The 23,574-nt window shown below is 37.1% G+C and overlaps 1 protein-coding gene across 5 annotated transcripts in view; it reads right to left on the reverse strand.

Annotated features, from left to right (window-relative positions):
* Nucleotides 1-1,927: 1,927 nt before the first annotated feature.
* CYLD (CYLD lysine 63 deubiquitinase) overlaps nucleotides 1,928-23,574 on the reverse strand; it is a 58,709-nt gene continuing 37,062 nt past the window's right edge. For all 5 annotated transcript variants that reach the window (XM_068527713.1, XM_068527710.1, XM_068527712.1 and 2 more), the window contains 11 exons: nucleotides 21,697-22,076; nucleotides 20,627-20,792; nucleotides 19,505-19,646; nucleotides 18,101-18,223; nucleotides 15,331-15,422; nucleotides 14,431-14,497; nucleotides 11,075-11,207; nucleotides 10,055-10,163; nucleotides 9,109-9,227; nucleotides 8,610-8,826; nucleotides 1,928-6,951 (listed from right to left, as the gene is read on the reverse strand). In XM_068527713.1, the coding sequence (XP_068383814.1) occupies nucleotides 6,767-6,951; nucleotides 8,610-8,826; nucleotides 9,109-9,227; nucleotides 10,055-10,163; nucleotides 11,075-11,207; nucleotides 14,431-14,497; nucleotides 15,331-15,422; nucleotides 18,101-18,223; nucleotides 19,505-19,646; nucleotides 20,627-20,792; nucleotides 21,697-22,076 (1,733 nt within the window). In that variant the 3' untranslated portion in view covers nucleotides 1,928-6,766. The remainder of the gene's footprint in view (nucleotides 6,952-8,609; nucleotides 8,827-9,108; nucleotides 9,228-10,054; nucleotides 10,164-11,074; nucleotides 11,208-14,430; nucleotides 14,498-15,330; nucleotides 15,423-18,100; nucleotides 18,224-19,504; nucleotides 19,647-20,626; nucleotides 20,793-21,696; nucleotides 22,077-23,574) is intronic.

Here is a 23,574-nt window from a genome sequence, read left to right on the forward strand (position 1 = left end):
TGAAGGATATCTTCATTCAATCCCTCTTAGAAGTAGTGACGTTCACCCTGTTTCCAAATCCTTTCTCTGGCCTCTAGAATACATCCCACATAGAGTTCCAAGGCTCTTTCTCAATAGTCTGGGCCAGGAGCTTTACAGCAGATTTTCTACTTCCCCTTTGGAGCCTGTCCAAGTCCATAGTCCTCTTTATCAGAGCAGAAGTTCCACCAGGGAATGACAGGTGGATTATGTTTCCCTCAGTAAACTCCATTCCTCCTGACAAGTGGCCCCCAATCCCAGCTGCATGTTGGACTAATGTAAAGAGCGGTGGAAAATGCCACGTGCCTGGCCCCACTGTCACCGAGCAGGACCCTGTGGAAACTTCCTGGGACAGATGCCTATCCTATATCCTCTGCTTTAGCTCCTCTCTGAAGCCCCTGGATAATAGTATCTGATGCTCATTTCCTGAGTTTTTCAGATGCTAAAACCACCACCAAATGAAAGAAATTTACTACTTGATGATCGGGAGCATTAGCCCCCAGACCTTCTGGCACCTAAGGACTGATGATGTTAACCCCTGCGAGACGGCCCTGTTACCTCACCATCAACCAATCAGAGAATTGTGCACGAGCTGATCACACACCCCGTGACCCTCCCCGCTCACCTGGCCTTTATAAGTGCTTTGCCGAAATCCTTTGAGGAGTTGGGGGCTTTTTGGGCACGAGCCCCCAGTTCTCCTTGCATGGCCCTGCAGTAAACCTTTCTCTGCTCTGAACTCCGTTTCGGTTTGTTTGGCCTCACTGTGCATCAGGCACAGGAACTTGCGTTTGGTACCACCACCTGCAGATTCCAGTGGGTTCGGATGGGCACAGGCATGAGTTATCTTAAAAGCCTCCATCCGTGAATTCAGTGTGCAGCCAGGATTGAGAACTGCTGCTGTAGGCGGCACAGCCCTTCTCAGGAAAGTGAGGGACACGAGGCCTCAGCAAGTCAGGAAAGGAGCAGGGAGCCAGGACCCAGGAGAAGAGGCCTAGACAGGCCGTGGTCCTCTGCCAGCCGGGCAGCCTGCCTCCAACAAGGTCTGGTTTTGACTGTCCACATCCACAGGTGGACACAAGCATATAAACTATCACTGTCTCACTGACACACCCACAAAGAGAAAGAATGGATCTATGAAAAAGCATGAAAACCCTTGAGTCTGAATGAAGGAAAACCTGAGTGATGTTAAAATGGCAAAGTTTCATTATCACCAATGTGTCATTCAGCTATGCATTTCTGAAACAGGAAAGTTCTCGAATGTTCTATAGTCATACGAATATTGCCAACTCAGACCATTCTGGCTTTCTTACCTTGGCATAACAAGTGACTTAAAATCCAAGTAGTTAATTCCTTTAGAAGGCTTGTTATATCAGTTACCTAAAAGAAGGTAAAAGTTTCGGTCCTTATAGCATCATGTAGTCATGCCTCTGGATTATACAGAAAAGTAAAGTGTTTAATTGCCTCCTTGGCAGCTGTGAGGGACCAGGACACACTATTCTATAGTCAACGGCTTTGTGAACATGTTTAGAGATGAACAACTTCTGGCTGGATTAGAGACTGGTGTATCAGAGCTTGGAGGTGCCAAGCTATTTCAAGAAACTCCAAGGAGTCATGATGTCAGGAGGCGACCCAGAGGCCACTGGCATATCTCCCACAACAGGAAAAGTCTGTAAGGTTTTCTAAAACAATCGTGATGATGGCAGAGACTCGATGAAGACACAGGTGTGCCCGGTACAGCATTTTCCTAAAGCAATCTTCTTTCCCGGCACCACTGCAAAAAACTTATGAAGTTGTACTCAATTCTAGTCTTCCCATAACCCAAAACCCTTCCCCAAAGAAATCAAGGAAAAGGAACCATACAAATTTAATTTTAATGATACAGAAATAGTATATAGTACATTTCTTTCCACAGCTGCACTTCAATCATCTCTAAAAAATTTAACAAAATTAAGGCTAAATCAGAGCAATCTGATAGGAAGGGGATATTTTATGTGGTTTTATTTTTAAAGAATGTCTTCATAAATATAGAATGCTCATCAGGCCAAAAAAAAAAAATGTTGAACAAGATACCAAATATGGGAAATGCAATAAAAAATGTGCTCCTTTATACCAATTTCCTAATAATCACGACTTCCCTGGGAGGTTCCAAATGGGATTTTTTTTTTTTTTATTAATGTTTGCGACAGGATACTATGACTTTCTGAAGTACTATAGGCCATTTTAGAAAATAAAACTAAGGACAGTTGAGTCTCCAACACAATCTCTATTGAAAAAAATAAAAAGCAAAAGTGGACAGGTTTAAAAGTGCAAGAGAATTACATCTGAGGCTGCAATGCTCCCATGGATGAACCCTCCATACCTGGCCTTTCCCCCCACCTGTGTTATAGAAAGACTTTAAAATACAGTGAAAAAAACTGGCATCACTGACAAGACAGAGTCAGGAAAGCAAATGGGGTTCTTGAGTGACCTGCTCCAAATACTGATGTTTATTGTGAGTAGGAAGAAGGAATGTCTTTCTTTCCCCCTTTTTCATTATCCTTGGCCATATTTGCTGGTTAGCTTTTTACCACCACTTTCTGACTCAAGAAAGACCCTTCGGCTGTTCCAGGATTTAGAGTAAGATGAAGAGTCTTTTTTCCTCTCTTTTCCCTCCAATAAAGCTTCTGAAGGGAAACTAGACAATGCAGTGCTGAGTCCCTGCAGGAAGCCTCGCTCTCTGCAGTCCCAGTCTCTGAACAGCGACATAAGCCTGCGAGCAGAGAACGCACCTTCACAGGCTGGGCACCACACCTGGTGGCCTTCCCTCCTCCACCCTCTCTCTTGCACACATTTCCATTTTAATATGCTCTCCTCCTGCACCACCCCAACTTGCCTTGGGAAATTCCAGTATTATTTTCACTGAAGGAGAATTGTGGGTGTGTTAACATCACTGACCCCTAGAAAAGGTAGTCTTATTTCTTCATCATAAGCCTTAGAGTCCCCCTACTTTAACAAGGACAGTTTACTTTATGACCAGAATCTTCTCATATAGGGTTAAAGTTTTCATTATAAAGTAGCAGCTAGTTAGTTAACATTTTTTTCTTTAACTTTGCGTAAGAATTTTGTTTTTCCATTTCTTTGGTTCCCAGAGCCTCAATTTCCCCTCAAGAAATTAAATGAAATGCAAATAGCCAGGTAAATAACATCCAATATCCTCTTTAAGTCTTAAGTGTGTTCCAAAGATGGCTAAAACCTCTAGGAAACAGTGGGCTGAGGCATAGATACTAAGATGCATTTCTTTTATAAATTCACATGTAAACACAGAAACAATATGACAAACATACAATTACCCACGTGAAATGTACAGTAATTAACACAATAACATTCCATGATCACACAATCACGTAAAGAGAAGGTATTTTTGAGATCTTTCAGTTCAGTGCCTTTCAAATCTGGCTGATCATCAGGGTCACCTGGTTGGGCTTTTGACGTTTCCTAGACCCCATTCGTGAAGTCAGATCCAGCAGGCATAGCCAGGGACCCAGAAATTTGTCTTTTTTTCCTATAAAATTCAATAGTCCCACCCTCTTGCTATATAGAGGAAGACACTAAGGCCCAGAGAAGTCAAGATGTTGCCCGAGACTAACAGAGCAAGCGACAGAGAAAGGGCTAGCACCAGCTCTCTTGTCCCCTTGCCCACCACTTTTTCTGTCACACCTCACTACGTCCCAGAGCTTTCCCCCAACCTGGTACCCTTACACTTAGGCTAAGCAGCCTTTAGTAGACAATCTGTTATTAGAAGTAGGTGGTAAACTGCTTGAGGGCAGGGACCATGTCTCATGTTCCTTCTGACACAATCCTAGGTTATAAGTGTCTAAGAAATACTTGTTGGCAGGCAGTCCCTCAGCTAAGGCCTCATTCTGTATTCTCCACTCACATCTCTGCGATCGTCCACACAGATGCAAAATCATCTGGCTGGATATCGAGATCCACCTGAGGAGGGCAGTAACGCCTCTGAATTTATGAAGGTGCCATGTTCACACAACAGGAATTTGAATGAAAATGCAAGTTCCGTAAGAATTACCATGTCTTCCCCTTGTTCCTGAATTATGTGAATTATGTAAAAATAATAATAATAAATGAATCCATGGGATAGAAAGAAGTTATTTACCTATAACATTTGGCAAATATGAATTATAAAAATCCTCAGCTAGCCCAGGGAGATAATCCTTAGCAACTGTAACAACTATATTTTATTGAGTTTTGTTACTGTTTCTCTTGGTTTGCAATGTGTATTCCTGGTCTTATAAAACATTCTTTTGTGGATGGAGTCAAACTCCTTCATAAAGCTGACAGCAAGGGCCTGAAGCCATTAAGACATGGCTGCTCTCCCTCCCCACCCCACACACATAACTTCTCACACACAAACGCACACACACTTACATGTGTGTACTTAATGGAGGTGGGGGAACATGACTTGTTTTATAAATAAGATGATTCTACTATATTGCCATCTTGATTGTAGATATGATATGGAAGAAAGGATAACAAAAACATCTCAAAAGCCAACAGGAAAATATTAAAGAAAATTTAAGGCTGAAAAGTAAATAAATCAACAGGCACATGGGCCACTGGTGCCACACAGCCCAGCCCTGCCTGTGCCCACCTGACACACGGGCCTCTGCTGGACCAGGAACAAGACAGGACTGCTGGGGGGGGGCAGGGAGGACACCCAGGGCCGGAAAGAACCCCGCCTCCCCAGGAACCACCACAGAAGGCCCTGCCTCCCTTTACTGGGTACTCCCTCCCCAGCTAATGCTAAAAGAACTGTCAGCATTCTTCAGCTAACGCTCGAAGAGTCTGTCCTTAGAAATCATTTATGGATGAGGTCCCTCCCACTTGAAAGCGCCTCCACCCGCCTTGGGACACCGCACACGCGCCCTCACAAGTCCTCTTCAAGTCTTCTGCCGCAAGGGGCCGGGCACGACAGACCTTCCTCAACTTGTATTCTGTTGTAATTTTCACAGGAAAGGCACTGTCTTCTCTTTTTTAACTGTTAAATCCAGTCTTACCCAGATATAGAGTCCTACTTACTCCTCCAGATAGCCTTTTAAAATCACATTGATAAGCTCCTTCATCCATTTATTCCCCAGCACGTATTGATTAAGCGGTGACTGGACTTGTAGAAGGTCAGGGCTAGATGGGACCGTAGACATCCTGCATCCCATGCTCCTCATCTACCCCGGGGTGATAGGGCGGGGTCACCCCCAACCCCCGGATCTAGTAACCATCTCACCACCTACTCAGGCACTGAGCAAAACTTCATGCACAAGTTGCGTACTTTTTCATTCCAAAACTGAAAAAATCACAAGATGAAAGAATTTTTTGTACCTTATTATGATTTATAAAGCTAATAAATATTAGGAAAATGGAATGACAGAACCAAAAAGTAAATGTGACTTGAAAAAGAAACAATTGCAGGGTTTGCAAAGATTCTTTCCTTTTTTTTGGACATTCAATGTTTTATGAAGTCATATGCTAGACACACATGACAACCTCTGCCTTTCCGCGTGGTTAGGAAGTCATTCCAGAGAGACAATGACGCCATACAACACATCCCACGGCACTTACATTTACAGCCTATGCTTCTAGTCTACAACAGACACACACTACGGATATTAGCTACAAAAACATCCATTTTCTACTTATTTAATCAGGAGGAAGGCAAAGCTACTGCTAACATTTCAATAAAATAACTGATTCGTAACTGTCATTATCTCAAGGGAAATCAGATGGAATTTAATGCGGGGACTGATCTAAGTTCTGGACAGTCTTATCTAAAATAGTAGAGGTTTAGATATCCAATACATCTCTTCAGGGAAATTTTAATGAGTGATTCTATATGCCAAATTTTTTTTCTTATGAACCATATATATTTGTGTAGGAATATGTTATATTTATCACCCCAACGCTTTAATAAAACTTACTGTGCCCTGTTGCATAAGATAGTTAGAGAGCCTTAAAAAAAAAAAGCTGTTAGCTGACAGTTACTACTCTGAACGTAGAGCTTCATTTGCTGTATACGCTAATCCTCCAGGAAAATTACATCAAAAATGGACATTTTATGACAAAAATCACTCATTTATCTCAAAACCAGAACAAATAGAAAACACCACTAAGGGAATTTAAATACTTTTCTGACCACTACTGCAGAAACACAGAAACTCAGCAGATTTCAGACATGCAGGAATCAGCACTATACAGGGAAGAATTAACAAATCAAACTCAGTACAACTTTAATAACTGGATTGAAAGTAGACTCTTAATAAAACCAAAATATATCCTCCTCAAGGCAACCATCAGCTACAAAGGAAAAGTGATTTCATACCCTTGGTCCATAAAGAAGACACATTTATTTACATTCTCAATGGACTAGAAGAGGTTTTAAACTGTCACAATTAAAATTTTATGCTTCCAAAAATATCTTATGATCAATGCACTTAACTTAAAGCTTCAGGTATTAATAACTCCATTTAGACATCTTAAAAAACCAACACAAACGTACTTTCTAGAGTGCAAAATGCTTCTTATTAAATACTTTAGTAACACAAAAGCAATTTGTTTTTAAACGCAGGAATCCTCTTCTGAAGGATCATCACCACAAAGACATCCATTGCCGGCAATGGACGTTGAACAAAACTGCCAGCTCGCGTGAAATGCAACATTAAAACTGTGCATCGCGTTTCTGCACCTGTCCAGATGACCCCGTTTATTTGTACAAACTCATTGTTGGACTCTGGTACATGCACATGTATGCATCACAAAGAAGTCTTCGTGCACAGCCTTGGATTCTTCTGGAATCCAAGGAATGCAGATCTTCTAGAGACATTTTCAAGTACTCTCCTACTTCTGGGCATGGGGTAACTTGAGGAATGTTGAAGCCATTCTGACCACCTACGGAAAAGAGGAAGAGCTGTATTTAGGGCAGTCAAGTTCTAAACCCTTTTGCTGTCCTGCCCCACCAAAGTAATTTTACAATTCCATAATTTAGTTAAGGCTAATTCCCAGGACCTGAAAGACCTTATTTTACTTCCGATTTCTAGAAGTTAAATCCTCTTGTTAACTCTTGACAGTCTCATTTCTTGGTTTCTGAAAGGATTCCGGGACCAACAGTGAATACTACTGACAAAAGGACACATATCCTGAGCAAAGTCCAAAACCTACTTCCCAGGCTTCTCTGTGTATTCAATCAGGGAATAATGTTACATACACATATGCACACACATTCAACTCTTCACATTCCCAAATCCCTTCCCAGACACAAGCACCCCTCCCTGTATGCTTTACCATGAGCCTGTCCAGTTTAGGGCAGATCTAGTAAAATGAATACCATTTTATTCTGCTAAATTTAAAATATGTATTTGTGTGATTCTCGCAAGGTTTTGTTCTACATTTCGTTAGACTGAATGAAGATGCTATGAGGCGTGGTCTTAGGGATTCCAGGAAAGGCTTTAGCCTCCCAGTGGCTTTTCTAAAAACGCCTGGAACCCTTGTGCTTTTGAGTTACATGGCTAAATGCAAATTTTTAACTGGGGTAAGGACCTATTTACAGCTGGGGCTGTGCTATATCCCTCAAGCGTCTGAGAGCTGAGAAAACACTGAGAACCCTTGGGGTACAGCTTGGGCATCTGATCAAGAGGCTGCCACAAGGTGGCGTCCTAGGTCACCAGAGGGCCACACCTGAAGACTCGGGGTCTGGAGCGTGAGAGAGTGACTAAAGGAAAAACGGGGTATCAGAGAACTGGAGGAACGTTAAGTCATACTTCACAACCTTGCCTAGGACCAGTCCTGATCTGTAAACTATACAGGCAGGGGTACAGCTGTTTTGACAACGGTTTCGTTTTTGAAACCTACTAGAGCCCCAGACACTTCACATGCACTCATTAGGTATCTGTTAAATAATGACCGAACATCCTAGAAAGCAGCCTAGAAGGTGCAGTATATTCCCCACTTAAGGAAGACACATTACACACAGAATAAGCTTATTTTTCCAAAGAAGACATTTACTTCTATTCTTAGCTTTGTCATCTAGAAGACAACAGAAAAAACATAAGCACTGAGGTCAGAAAGACTGAATTAAATACAAGCTCTGAGACCTTAGGCACCTTAAATCTCAGCTTTAGTAAGAGAAAAATAGGAATCATTCCCACCTTGCAAGGATTTAGGTATAATGACGTAAAGTACCTCCCTGAGAGCTTGGCACGTAGGTATTTAGGAAATGGTGACTATGGTACAGAAAATAAGAGAAGCCTGAAAGTCAAAGACGACAAAGCTGAAAATAAAACCTTTCAGCCCTAAAAAAAGAAATTTCCAGCTCCTTTTTTTTTTTTTTAAAAAAAAAGACTCTATGCATGTCAAAATATCACAACAATATTATCCCTTAGTTTAGTAGCAGGGCTGTTAATGCATTTCAAGATTTCGGACTTTGTCACCAAGAAATTCCTGAACGGATTTTCCCAACACTATTTTATTACTCAGACCAGGCTAGCCCACTATGGTTATCCCACTACAAACTCAAATGTCGCCACATGTAGAAAAGGTGTGGAAAGTACCATCCCGATCAGCCATGCTGTCAAAGAAGAGCCAGGCAGAGTCGTCTTTCCCGTACTTCACAAAAGCGACATAGTGGCTTGTTTCTATGCAGAGGACAGCAAATAACTCCATCTTCTGACAGGGGATGCAGCCGTGTCTCCAGTCCCAGTCAGGTAAATCTTTGGGAAGTGACACTGGGTTATATTTATGATTCAGCCTCTTGGGATGAAGGTGAACCTGAAAGGGAACATGAAGAGAATGCCATTAAGAAGCCGAAACACAATGCTTTGAAGGGAATGAATGCCACTTACTCTAATTGAATACATCCCCACAAAGAGCAACTGAGTACTCGACAGAAGTCCATCAAATAAACAGAGGAGGCATAAACAATACCATTTAATTATGGAATTTTTAAAGTTAATTATGATTCTGAAAACTTTTCAAAACCTGAAATCTGTTTCAACTACAAATGATTTACTGCTTATTAAGAGAATATCCATTAAGTGAAGTCAAACTTACTTGAGTGTTGCAGGTTTTACAAAACTGCTTGATTTTTCCAGCTGAGATGTCAGGGTCATCGTAGCATTCTCTACACTCATACATTGCGAGCCCTCCACATATCCGGCACTGCCTAGGGGCTGAAAACGTTGGGGGTGGCGGGGAGTTAAGGGGTCTTTAAAAATGCATTCTTTCATTAAAAAGATTAAAAAGAAAAGTTAAGCTTTAAAAAGGATAATGTTCATGGACTCAGTGAAGTCCACCCCTCCCCATCCCCATAAACATTAAATTGGATTTTCTTGGATTCAGGATATCTTTAAAGACATTTTCTCTGACCAAATGACAATTTTTAAAAAATAATATATTCTAGAGTGTTTCCCCTGATTATAAAATTTCTATTGGTGAATATGCAAAGATACAAGAGAGTATAAATAAGAAAACTGACAGCATCTACAATTTCAGTTAGCAAGAGATAACCACTGTCAATACTACTGTGAATTTTCTCAGGTAATTTTGTATCTGCACACTCACATAACTCGGCGTGTGTGTGTGTGTGTGTGTGTGTGTGTGTGTGGCTCCTCTTATAGAAAATTATCAGCACACTCTCCTTTTCACTTAACATTACATCATGACCACTTTCATATAACATTGGTCTTCAAAAACATGAATTTTAATGGCAGTAGTTCTGTTGTAGAGAGACACCATAATTCACTTAACTACTCTCATTAACATATAGAGTGCTTCTAATTTCTTACTCATAAACATATTTACATATGAAATATTGATTTACATGTCTGATTATTTTTTCAGAATAAATTTTAGTGTAGTATTTCCAGGCTCTTCAGCCTCTTCAGATACCAAATTGTCCTTTAGAAAACTCGTATCCTGTTAAGACTCTTATTCGCAATTAATGTGAATGACCTGACAGACTATTTCTGAAAAACAAACTAAAAAATCTTATACTTACTGTCTTCAAGTAAATCTGTTATATTTAATTCCAGAGAAGGAAAAATTTTTTTAAATAGTTTAAAGTCTTTTCCAAATCGAGGCATCTGAATAATCAGACACGATGGTGCCTAAAAAAAAAAGATACATAATTTTAGAATCAAAACGCTGGAAAAAAAATTTCCCTGAAATAGTCGTGGTTGTCAAACCAAGCAGTGGCTCCACCATAACGTGGATGGCTACTCCGTGTTCACAAATGGGATCCACATGTGAAATGGACTGTGAAGGCAGAGCGCCAAGGAGCCACAAGCCTCAAGCAGTCCAAGATCTGTGGACACATGGACACGGAAGTCAGGCAGTTCAACAACCTTGGGTCTCAAATAATATGATGACCATGCAGAGTCATCTACTTTGGGTTTATATTTTTAAAAGGCTTTGGAAAAACCTGAAGGACACTATTCCTTATATTTCAACAAATAAATAATGGTAGCTGTTAAGGTTTTACCAGAACATTCCTTCAGAGATGGATACAATGAAAATGAACCACAAGCATGTACTACTAAGAGCATGAAGATACTCAGTAAACAGTAAAAGAAAAGTAATTTAAATCACTTGTTCATTTACAGTAAGTGAATTTTGTCTTTTATTGAAGGAGGAAAAGTAAACATTTTTTTTGGATATATTTGGATAATATGCTTGGGTAAAATTTTTAATTGGGTAAAATGTTAACCTGGGTGAAAAGACAACAACAACAAAAAAACACAAATCTTCTTTGCTTTAAGCTACTTAAAAGTTTTCAAGTTACAAATTAGAATGATATTTTCTTTGGCACCAAAAATCTAAAAAGTTCAATCTTAATTCTAAGGTATTTTCTACATGGACAAAGTTGAAGCATGGCATATTTTTTTTAAATTTGTGTTTTCTTAACAATTTGTGCTCCTAACTGTTCTCAGTGGGTTAAAAGTAATAGTTATAGAAGCTATAGTTGTCTGGAGAACCCTAATGACTTGCATAAAAAATACAATAAGTAATTATCACTAACCTCAGCAAATTTCAGGTTGCTGTTGATAAAAGACCATTCTAATAATTGCTGAATTGTAGGAACTCCAACTTTCTCATCTTTTTCCATAAAAATTTGATAAAAGTAACAATCTTGAACTTTTTGACCTGCTGATCTAAAAATATGCAGAAAAAAGCCAGATAATTTATTTATGAAATGCATCAAAAAGTGAAGTGGTCCCAGAGGCATTTGAGAACAGAAAAACTGTTGAGAACAGAAACCGATGGTGCAACTCTGACACTCAGAACAACAGGGGCAAAGACAATCATTTAGATAAAATAATTAAATGTACTTATGCATAAGACCTTGCAAATGATTTCTTGTTTAAGTTCTCATATTGAAAAGTTGCCTTAGTGATTAGAAGAAAAATAATGCAATAACATCCACAGTCAAGGAGCACTGTGTGAACAATAAAAGCCAGAAGCTAACGTCACTTGGTTCAACTTAACTGCCGAAGCTAGAAAGGAGGGAACCGCATTTAATGCTTGAAACAGGAAAGTTAATTTGTACATGCCTGAATGGGACAGACCCTAAGAGACCTTCCAGATGCAACTTTTCATTTCTAAAATGAAGGCCCTGAGATCTGGGGAAGGATAATCCTTCCCAGTAACTCAAAATCAGAGCCAGGTATAAAACCTAGGTGTCCTAACAACTGCTTACTATTCTTGGCACTAAAGCATGCTGTCTCTTTAGATGGTCACTCATTTATTCAACAAACACCAAGTTAGGGCCCACTATATGCCAATCACAGTGCTACCCTTATACTGAACATTTTCCCTTCTAAATATTTTACTTCAGAATGCATGAAAATTCAAGACTAACTCTACTAAAAGAATCAATAATCTTTCAATTTACTATTTACCCTTTTTAGCAGAATTTCTGCATATAGAATCAGACTGTTTATAATTAGATTTATAAGTACAGTTCAAGATTCTTAGGGAAAAATATTAACGTAGTTTTCATAATAAAATCTCAGCTATTGAGAGGCCAACCTCAGAAACCCTCAGTTTCCCAAAGCAACTTCCCTATTCTCTCTAGTGTCTCCCTATTCTCTCTAGCGTCTCCTCCTACAATGACAATTAGAATTTGTCTTCCATGTCTCTTATCTCCTCTTTCTTGTTTTCTAACTCTTTATTGCTTTGGGCTACATTCTGGGTAATTTCTTCAGATCTATCTTTCAAGTAAGCAATTCTCTCTTTAGCTGTGCATACTGCATTCAGTGAGGTGCCCTCTCCCAGCCATATATACATATATGGCTATATATATATAACTACATATATAGTTTTTTACTCTATTTTGGGGAGTTTTATTTTTGTTTATTTTTCTTTGTTATCAAATCTGCATTTATCCTCCCTAGGTATCTAAGTCCTCCTTTTTTCTCTTAAACCATTTAAGAATATTCATATTAAGAATATCATTTTAGAATGGTCTCTTTTAGACTACTTTACTATTTCAAAGTTTTAAGGTACTCATCCTCCTATTTGTTGCATCAGCTGACGCTCCCTCAGTCAGAAAGACCGGCTCATGGAGGGGAAGAATGACACTTGGGAAAAAACTGCTAACTTTTAAAGTTTTGTTTTTTTTTTTATCTTTTTATAATCTTCAAACTAGTGATTCTCAATCTGAAGAGGCTGCTGAAGGGGGAGGAGAGGCAGAGCTTCCCAGGGCCCTCTTCAAACTCCACAAGACCTTCAGACACTGAGACATATTCCTATATGTGACTGACCCTTCTTCACCCACTCTGAGAATCGCTGCAGTATTCATCCTACGTAACACACCAGGAGTGTATTACAACCCAAGGTGTGTTGGGCTATGAAAAAAAAGAATGAAAACTGTTTTAATCATCTGAAATTCATCTCTTCAAGATGAAAAACAGAAGTGATTTTTTTCCTCCCAAACTGCCTGGCAGATTTCCTACATCATGTATTCAATATATATTTCCTTCCTCCTTTGTGTTTGAAGGTTGACTTATAAAATACTGAAATACCACATATAGTTAATTCTATATCTGGGCTTTCTATTCAGTTCTATCTATCCAATTTCTAATTGTATACCAGTATCACACTGTTTTAAATGTCTGTTGTTTTGTCTTTATAGCTTATAATAGAATTCTTTAAAAAAAAAAAAAACTGCAATGTTTTCACCCATTTCACCTTGTAGAGAATTCTAAAATCATTTTACTAAGTTCCAAAGGAAAAAAAAAAAAGTTAAGATCTTGATTATGTACAAGTTATTTTGTAAAAATTAACATCTTTAAGTTATTTAATCTTCCTACCTGGAACACAATCTTTCTCACTAATTAATTAAATCACCTTTTAGCTCTGTGCAAGTCTTCTTTAAAAACCTATCTCAGTAAAATTGATTTCTTGGCATTTTATACTTTCATGAAGTATGAAATTATCCCTTTTTCATATTTGCTAGTGGGGATACAGGAATATGACTGATTTCTCCATGGTTTTTTCCTGCATGGTCAAATTACAAATTCTTGTGTTAACACTAGTAGTTTCCAAACAATTCTCTCGGATTTTCTGGGTATACATATAGCTATGACCTTATTTGAATAGATAATAAATATATCCTATCTTATTTCATTAGCTAGAACTTCCAAAACAATATCAAACTATAACTGCGGTACTGTCCACCCTTCCCTCCGTCCTTCTTACTCATCAATTCGACACTGGCATCAAAGAACATCACTTAAGACACTGAGATGAGTAAGAATACTTGTCCGTGATTAGCTTTTAGGGAAGTAAATAGTATATAAGCAAGATTTTTCAACAAAGAAACCCAGACTAAAATGTAAAAAGGCCCAGCATTCAATCTGGAAAGTTCATCCATTTAGAACATCTCACTAAGAACTTCACTGCATTAGATTCAAGGCTTTCATTGAAGATGGGGGGAAAAAAGACCAAGTTATAAAACTGGGAACAAGAGAGCTAATTTAGGGCTAAATTAATTCTTTGACTAATGGGTAGTCAAAAACAGTGCTCCCACGGTGTTTGATTGAGTTCGAATAATATTCTCTTAAAAGGATTCATTAATTTAAATTAAAAAAATATTTATATACAGTTTTATAAGAAAACAATTTGCAACAGTGCTTATTACTGGGGTTAAAATTAAAAGCACAAATTTACACTGGATTTGTTCTTCAAGTTAAGTATGATACTATGGCAAAGATAATGATTTAAATTAATTTGCATTGCGGGAACCTAACATATTAAGATCCCTAAATAAATACAATATTAAGTAATCATTAAGGAAATCATTTCTACTGAGTGATGGCAGTGGAAATGAGGATTGTCTATTTTTCCAACGCTTCTGTAACAATTTAAAATTACCTTATTTTTAACAATGGTTCTACCCTTAAAATATGATGAAACAGGATATTCAAGAATTCTTCAGGATCTAGGAGAAAATAAAAAATCAAATAAGTCACAGACAAGATTTTTAAATCATTCTATTTTTTCTTTATAACAGTCATATTCCTATACAGAATTCAATTTCATAATCAATATTATTTCAATTAAAAGCATAGTTCTCAATTTTTCCTAACGACAAACTACAAAGGATATTTAAATGATATGATAAAGTATTACGTGACAATTTTGTTATAACTTTATTATATTTCAAAGGGTATAATAATTCACATATAGGGAAATAATTTTAATTTCTTTGGGGGGGGCTTAAGTGTAATAAAACCTGACGTATGACGTTATTTTTTCCTGCTGTTTAAATAATTATCAAGTCTGTAAATATTATAGCTAGTTACAATATGCTGTTAATACATTCAAAGTCAGGAGTTGAATCTCTGAGTAAATTCATTAGCTATGAATAGATGAAAACACTGTCTCTGACCATAAACTTAATCCTAATCAGCCATTTGTAACTCCCTTTATAACAAGGAAAGCTAAGTGAGAAATGTGGATGACTCAGTGCAACTCTTCACCCCTGAAAAGAAAACAACTCCGAATATCATTGCCGGATGGAAAGATCTCCTTATTTATTCATAATATAGTAAAACCAGTCAGCTTCTTAAAGGGGTTCATTATTCCACATATCACTCACTTTTAGAAGAGAGAAAGCATTTACAAAAAGAGAAGAAAACTGTACATCACATAGAAAAAAATTATAGTTTAAAATAAAATCCCCAAAACTACACAGATATAACATTTCAGCCAACAATTTAGCATTTATGCTTTCAAGTTATTTTAATGCATATCCTATAAATTAAAAGTCACCTTTTTCTTCAGAGGTAAATCCTGATGCAGCCTCAACTTTTTCAAGTATTTTCCTCAGTTTCATAATCTTTGTTGCACATACGTATCCGTATCTATGTTAGTAAAAAACTATTAATTAATATTAGCATATATATTAAATTAATATAACACATTTTTTATTGAAGGATAGTTGGCTTACAATGAACATAACACATTTTGATAATCAAATATTTCTTATGTAACTCCAGTGTGTCATAAATTAGTAAGCTTAATACGTATTTCAGAAAATACAATTATAAGCTTCTTCTTGAGGTTTGAAAATTTTAAAATCTACAATCAGAATTATCCCAGATACTATGATAACCTAAAAATAACTATCATATACTAATAAAAGAAAAAATATTTTTAATTTATGATGACTGTTTTTTAATACTATTTTACTTAAGGAATTAAAACATTTACTTTACAAAACAGAATATACAATTTTGAGAGAGAATCCTTTTAATGTACTAAAGGATGAAATAGCTACTACCAAGGGGGATGGAAAAGGGCAGTGATAAGAAACTGAAATTCTAAAATCTGCAATCAAACCAGTCTTCGTAATTATGACATTTTCTCTTATCTTTCTCTGAATACAGGATACATTCAATAAGCTTCCTGTCAATCCCTGACAAATTCTAATTCTAAAAATGGCTTCAGAAGACAGCTTAGAGGCCACCAGGGGCTTCATAAGAGCAAGTCAGAACCGCCTAATCTTATATCCATTTTTCATATCGGCTATTCACTCACTCATTAGCTCTTTGCAGCCAACATATATTGAGCATCTACCACTTACGCAGTAATCTAACCTTTCAGTCACTGGGAATACAAAAATGAATAAGGTGAAAAAACAGGGTCTCTGCCTGCAAGAAGCTTGAAATGGAGAGAGCACGTGTTTCAGTACCAAGTAAAACCAGTCAGCTATAATCTAGATATGACTGCTGCAGACACAGGGAATCTTGATCAAAACAGGGCATCTGACTAGTTTCTTGTTGTGGACAGGGTGACAAAGTCTGATGAACCATGATTCTTAACTGGTTGGACAACAGTATTCAAAGAACGCTTATCAATGGACTTATGGTGTTTTGGAAGGAAAGAAGGAAGTGGTAACATGCCTTAGAGTTTTGGATTTAATCTGTCTTGTTCTAGTATCAATCACTTGGGGGGAACATAGACAGTATGTTTAAATTTTGCATTTATACAAATATAATACAAAAGAATTGATGTAAAACTCAAGATTCATAATTATCTTAAGGGGGTAAAAACTACAGTTATTTTCATCATTACAGAATTCAAAGAAAACAAAAGATACAAGTGGGAAATCTATTCACCTATAATATACTTTCCTAGTCATGTTATATAGTAGGTCACTCTGAATGCTCATTATATTTCAGTGTCCTGCATTTTGGGGTCAAAATCTTGTATCAAACTATTTTTTATTTTAATTGTTAAATAATAAAAGTATGTCACAAAATTTAAATTTATCCTAATATGGACTTTAAATTACATAGTTTGCTCCCTATATTCCTAAAAGAACAGATTCGTTTTGTGATCTATGGTCCTGACTCTTCATAGTTTAAATTTTATACTGTGATATTATCACACATTCCTCCTACCACTTAACAAAAGTCCTTACTAGATGTCTTGTACTTATACCATTACAAATTGTTTCCTGTGGCCAAAGAAAGACATACTTATAATTCTTAAACTAGGAGATAACCAAAAACATCACCTTTTTAAGAGAGGTGGAGGGAGGCCTAAATATCTTCCTTTAACCGAGAAATGTGTTAATAAAATACATCTCATCTATTTCTAACATAAAACTATTAAATACTTGCTACTCTATAAATAAAAATTTCCCTTGCTGCTATTCATTCAGATAAAATTAAGTTTAAGAAGCCAGATCATACCGATTAAACTAATAAGCATGATTATATTAGGGGTAGTATTGGAGAAGATTAGAATCCCAAATACCTTATATCAGCTTTTATAAACCTACTGTAATTGCTGAATTATAGTACACTCTACCAAAATGGTTTAATCATTTCATGGCTTACACTATGTACTACACCTTGGCCAGATTTAAAATGTTAAAGAAGTAAAGACAGTACAACGGGACTTCCCTGGTGGCGCAGTGGTCAAGAATCCGCCTGCCAATGCAGGAGACACAGGTTCGATCCCTGGTCTGGGAACATCCCACACGCCACGGAGCAACTAAGCCTGTGTGCCACAACTACTGAGCCTGTGCTCTAGAGCCGGCGAGCCATAACTACTGAGCCCGCGCACTTAAACTACTGAAGCCCATGCACCCTAGAGCCCGTGCGCTGCAACTGCTGAGCCCACACCCTGCAACTACTGAAGCCCGTGCACCTAGAGCCTGTGCTCCGCAACGAGAAGCCACCGCAATGAGAAGCTCGTGCACCGCAACAAAGAGTAGTCCCTGCTCACCACAACTAGAGAAAGCCCGTGTGCAGCAATGAAGACCCAATACAGCCAAAAAATAATTAAATAAATAAACAAAATAAAAATTAAAAAAAATAAATAAAAGTAGCAACAAAGACTGAACAGAAATCTTCTTTAAAAAAAAAGATAATACAAGGACTAAAAGTTAAAAAAGATGTTAATACATCATCAAGAGAACTAATTCTCTCCCATTTCTCATTAAAGGAAAGCAGGGAATAAATTAATTACTGTACCAAAAAACAGCACCTAGGATACCACCTAAAGGCAAAAATAACTATCTTCTACTTACATTCTCAGAGGATTAACGATTTCTGTCCTCAGCAGCTCTTGAGTTTCACTATAATATTCTACATCATTCTTTTCTTTGGGTCTAAGTAACACAGTGTCCAGAACGGAACTAAAAGCAAACAAGCTGCAAAATAAAAAGAGTATTTTTCCTCATGCTGTAAATGTACTAATTTTTGAGAAACACATACTAAAAAGAATATGAAGAGAAAAATCACAAACTCTGGAGAACAAATAACATACAAATTAGTGTTTTTTATTAATACAGGTAACCAAGACCCCTGTCAAGGTTCCCATGGTTCAATCATCAGGGCCTAGAGATCCTTAAGGAGAATACTAATATCAAGAAGGCAAACTACAGATTGACAGTGTTAAAGGATTTAAAATACGCCTTCAGTACACTGGAAAACTTCTTTGCAAAAGCTGAAAGAAGGCCTACAAACCTGAGTCAAACTACAACAGAGGAGAAAGTTTGGAAACTAATTCCCCAAGGCAAACACATAGCCAATATGTAACCCACTCTAGATATACTTCTCTCTCTCCACAGCCCTTTGCAGAGGTCTGAATTCCTTTAAATGTCAAAATCACTTGCGAGTGACTAACAGCAGTGACTTGCTGATATCAAAGAAAAAGAAAATTTGGCTAAACAGATTTTTATCAGAAAATCTGAAGAATATTACATCAATTCTTGCTTTTGTCAACACCTCTGAGAGACAAAGTATTCTGCCCAAAAAACGGCCCACCACTTTTATTCTTCTCCCTGTCTTTAAAATTTTAACATCCCATTAACTTCCTAATTCTTACAACATGGCTGTACAGAGCTGGCAGGTTATGCTCAGTTTAACTGGCAATGTTCTTGGTTCAAGCTTCAGAGTGTAAAAATTCTTGCCATGTTAAATCGTTCTACTTTGGAACAAACTACTTATACGAGGGCAACTGTGCTTCTGCTGAAAATACTTCTTTAAAATAAAGTAGTTTTATGATTGCCTCTGCCTAGTAAAACAAACACACAAGCCAGTCAATGGCTTATGACAAGTTATTTGATTTGTGCACAAAGATCCTGTACTTATTCTCTTCAGTCCTATGATTTCCCACATACCCTCAGAATATCTGTACCACCTGTAACACTATCATTCACCTCTTATCCATCTTTCACTGCATTACTTTTTATATTAATTTTTTGGATACAGGCACATGAGGCAACATTCAGTAGCTTCCAAGGAGTATATAGTGAAATGCAAATCTCCCTTTCTCTCCTGAACCCCAGCCCCCAGTTTCTCCACTCAGAGGCAATTAGCAGTTTATTTCTCTCTCTCTCTCTCTCTCTCTCTCTCCGACACACACACACAGAAACACACACACCTGCCCCCATGGCACTATATTCCTACTGCATTAATTTTAAACTTACCAGAATAAGGTTGAGTCTAAGTAACAAGAATTGTAATGACCCTGGATACCTTTCTTCTTTCCAATCATTATCTCTAAACCTTCTTTTTCCATTTTTGGTGGAGTATTTTCTTCTACTACTTCACTTAAGTAGCCTCCAAATGCTGCAAAGATAAAAATGAAAATAATTCTTTTAAACTATTATACTTATGTATTCCCATACATATTTCTTCACTTAAAAATATCTTTTTGTATTTTGATGCACAATTTATTACCCAACTTAAAACTAAGTTAAAGGTAGGTTTTGGTTAATTGTTATTCAGCTTGGCTTATAAAAAATGCTAACGTTCGTTTTCAACCTTATTTCCTCCACAATTTAAAGAACACTTTAGAGTATCAAGTAACGTAAAAAAGCATCTGCCAAGTAAAATATTTTGTTCCCCAAATATTTTATTTGTCTGAAGATGTTCCATTTCCAAGTTGGAAAACAAAAAATTCCAAAGCACTACTTCAACTGTAAGAAAAATTGTTTTTCATAAAGATGGCTTTCCTATTTATACCTGTTTAACCCTCAAGATGCTTCACCACGATTATCCAAAACTGGAAAGGGATAGTATCAGGAAACTGCCACCTACTGTAAGTGATGAGGAGATCTGTCCTTCATCAAGCAATTCAAACTACTTCTTAAAATAATGCTGACTTCTTGATAAGATATGCTCATTGACGTACTAGACAATACACTGAGAAGGAAGTCATTCTTGATAAGATATGCTTATTGATGTACTTGAACAATACAGAGAGAGGAAAATCAGTGCCATAAAGAAGGCCACATTTCAATCTCTACCTCCTGGGTTGTTGAAAATTAAATGTCTGTAATCAACAGGAAGGGGAAAATAAATCCCACTATTTCTCAACTTTTAAGTCTCAAGCATGGTTTCCTGGCTAGTACTTTTTTTAAATGTCCCCTCTTAGGATAACTGTAACTTTCTCATACACCAAGTAATAATTTTTTTCTGATTTAAAAGCTTGATGAACACTGGCAGGAAAGAAAGAAACACTGTTTACTACCAACTACTGCAAAATGACATGAGGTCAGAACTAGAGTCATTCCAGATTGATAAATAAATGAAAGGCACACAAATACCTAAAGAGTTACAGCGTTCGATCTGATTGGAAACTGGCTGCAGGGACGCAAACCTAGAGTCCGGCCGGCAGCTCTTCAGTTTAACAAACAGCGCCTTTTTCAGGGCACAGGTGAAATACCGAGTACCCCTAAAGGTTCCATCTGTACAGCCTGCACACTCGTCTTCCTGAAAAAGAAAAAAAAAAAAAAATGCTTAGACATGCATTATTCTCCATCTTGCAAAGATGGTATACAAAGAACTAATAAGACTTGTTTCAAGTTTACCCTTTCTTAGAATTCCGTTGTCACACCTGTACTGAGAACTCCATCAGGAAAAAGGGGTTGACTAATCAGTGTTTCAGCCCACAGCTGACGATTTGAGAAATTAATGCCTTATTCCAGCATAAAATCCTCAATGTATTTCCCTTCAGAATACATGTTAAACCTTCCCTGGTTAACTGACTTCCCTGCACCATTTCCAAAAGCATTAAAACTAGTGGTGAGAGGGGGCCAGAAGGGACTGTTTATTTTAACAACCCAAAGAGAAAAACAGCATTCAATGGCCTGTAAACCAACAAATAAAAAAACAAGAAATATATTTAAATAAAAGCTAAATGTACTCAAATTCTCTTTCTGATTATGAAATGTCAAACAATATGCTTTCTAATCTCCAAAATCTTTCCCTCTACCAAAGATCTCAAAAGGTCACTAAAAATGGTGATTCATCTTAAAGTCAATGATAGAAATATTAGAACTGATTGCAGGAGGGAGGCTAAGAAAAAAAAAAAAAAAAAGAAAAACTGGTAACAGTTTGCTTTCCTTACTGCATTCTGTTTAATATAACGAGCCTAAACATATTAGCCTAAAAATCTACTTTCATTCCTTGAACATAGATCAACTAACATTAAGAATAAGTGGATCAGATGCTTAATGGGTGGCAAAGGATGTCAGGCAACGTGGTAATAAAATTTTTCTCTAGTGATGGCTTTGTGGATAAATAAAATATCTCACCAAAAAGCAAAGAATAGGGAAAGACCTGTACAAAACCCCAGACAGAAAAGAAATGCAGTTTTTAGGTCAAATTGAATTACCAGTTCCAGTCCCGCCAGTACTTCATTGAGTCCTGGCGGCTGCCCAATCCAACGGATCACCCCGTAGAAAGGAGGATTCTCTTTAACCTCGGCCAGCGAGCCCACTTCCAGGCCATGCGAGTTACCAGAAGATACGGCCAAGGGTGGACTCTCCTGCACGGGTGCATTGTTTAGCTCTCCCATCACAGACTGCACTGACAGAGAGAGCGGACTGTGGCTAATACTTCCATTGGTGTTGGGCATCTTTGTCAGACTAAATGGTAAAGAATGAAATCTGTTCTCGCTGGATAGTGAGTTCATGGAAGGAGGTTGCAGTGGTGGTGAAGCGTGTCCAAAGTCTGGAGAGATCTCCGTAAGCGATTTTGCAGGGTCTTCAGCAACTATAAGAAATTATTCTTAATTAGAGAAATCTATTCAAGAATATTAAATATGTCCTACATCTCTAAAGATTAATATATACATAAGTCCAACTGCCCACCTGACCTCTTCTAGTATGATTCTCGTAAGCATCACAAACTTACTACCTCCAAGACAGTGTTCTTGATTCACATCCCCACCTCCAAATTTTTCTTCTTCAGTAAATGGCACCCAATTATCCAAACCAATAAAATATGTTATTGATTGGAATTGTATAGGTTATATTCTTTGTCCAAAATACAATTAAGTTACAAAAACCAATACAAAAAAGAGAGCAAAAAATTTAAGAAAGATGCTTCTAAATAACTAATGAATCAAAGAAGAAATGATAATGTAAATTTTTAAAATAAAGAAAAAATAAACACTTGAACACAACTAAAGTAATACTTATAAAAGAAATGTATAGACTTAATAGTTCACTTTAGAAAAAAAGGAAAGGTAATATTAATAAACTCAGCATACAACTTAGGAAGTTAGAAAAACAACAGAATAACCTCCCAAAAAGTAGTCAAGAGGAAAGAATAAACACAAAAACAGAAATTAATGAAAGAGAAAACAAACATCCAATGAAAAGAACCAAAGCCAAAAGCTGTTTAATTAAAACAACTAATACAGTTGCCAGGCAGGTACTGCAAATCAGTGTGGAAAGAACAAACTTCTTAATAAACGGTGTTGAGATAATCAACTATCCACATTTTAAAAAAATTAAATTGGACTCCTCTGTCATACTCTACACAAAAACAATTTCCAAATGTCTTAAAGAAAAATGTCAAAGGCAAAACTACAAATTTTGGAAGAGAATATAGAAGAATGTTATTTATGACCTTAGGGTAGAGAGAAATATCTTAAACATGAGTATACAAACCAAAAAGGAAAAGACTGACAAATATGACCACATTAAAATTAAGAGATACTTGTCCATTAAAAGGCATCCTAGCAAGAGTAGAAATATGAGCCACAAACAAGGAGAAAATATTTGTAATCCTTATTTCTGACAAAGGATTAGAATTTGAAAAAGGTCTATAAATCAATTTTTTTAAAAGACCAGAAAAAAATAGAAAAAAAAATGGACAAAAGACTTGAAAAGGGAGCTCACAGAAAAAGAAACCTAAATCACCAACAAATCAATAAAAAGATTCTTGCCCTCACTAGTAAATACATAAAAGAAAGTCAAAATCAACATGAGACAGCATTTCAAAAGGTAAAGGTCTTAGAACATTAACTATTGGTGAGGATGAGGAGTCAATGATACCCTTACACAAAGCTGATGGGAGTGTGAATTGGTATAACTATTCCAGGAAACAGTTTGGCATTATTTAGTAAAGGAAAGCTGTGCATATCCCATGTACATCTAGTAATTCCACTCCTAGGTACATACCCTAGGCATGGGTAAGAATGTTAGTAGCAGAGCTGTTAATAATAGCAAGAAAATAAAACCAATTCAAATGTCCATCAATGGTC

This window comes from Eschrichtius robustus, chromosome 19 (genome assembly GCF_028021215.1).
Source record: "Eschrichtius robustus isolate mEscRob2 chromosome 19, mEscRob2.pri, whole genome shotgun sequence".
NCBI classification, from domain to species: domain Eukaryota; kingdom Metazoa; phylum Chordata; class Mammalia; order Artiodactyla; family Eschrichtiidae; genus Eschrichtius; species Eschrichtius robustus.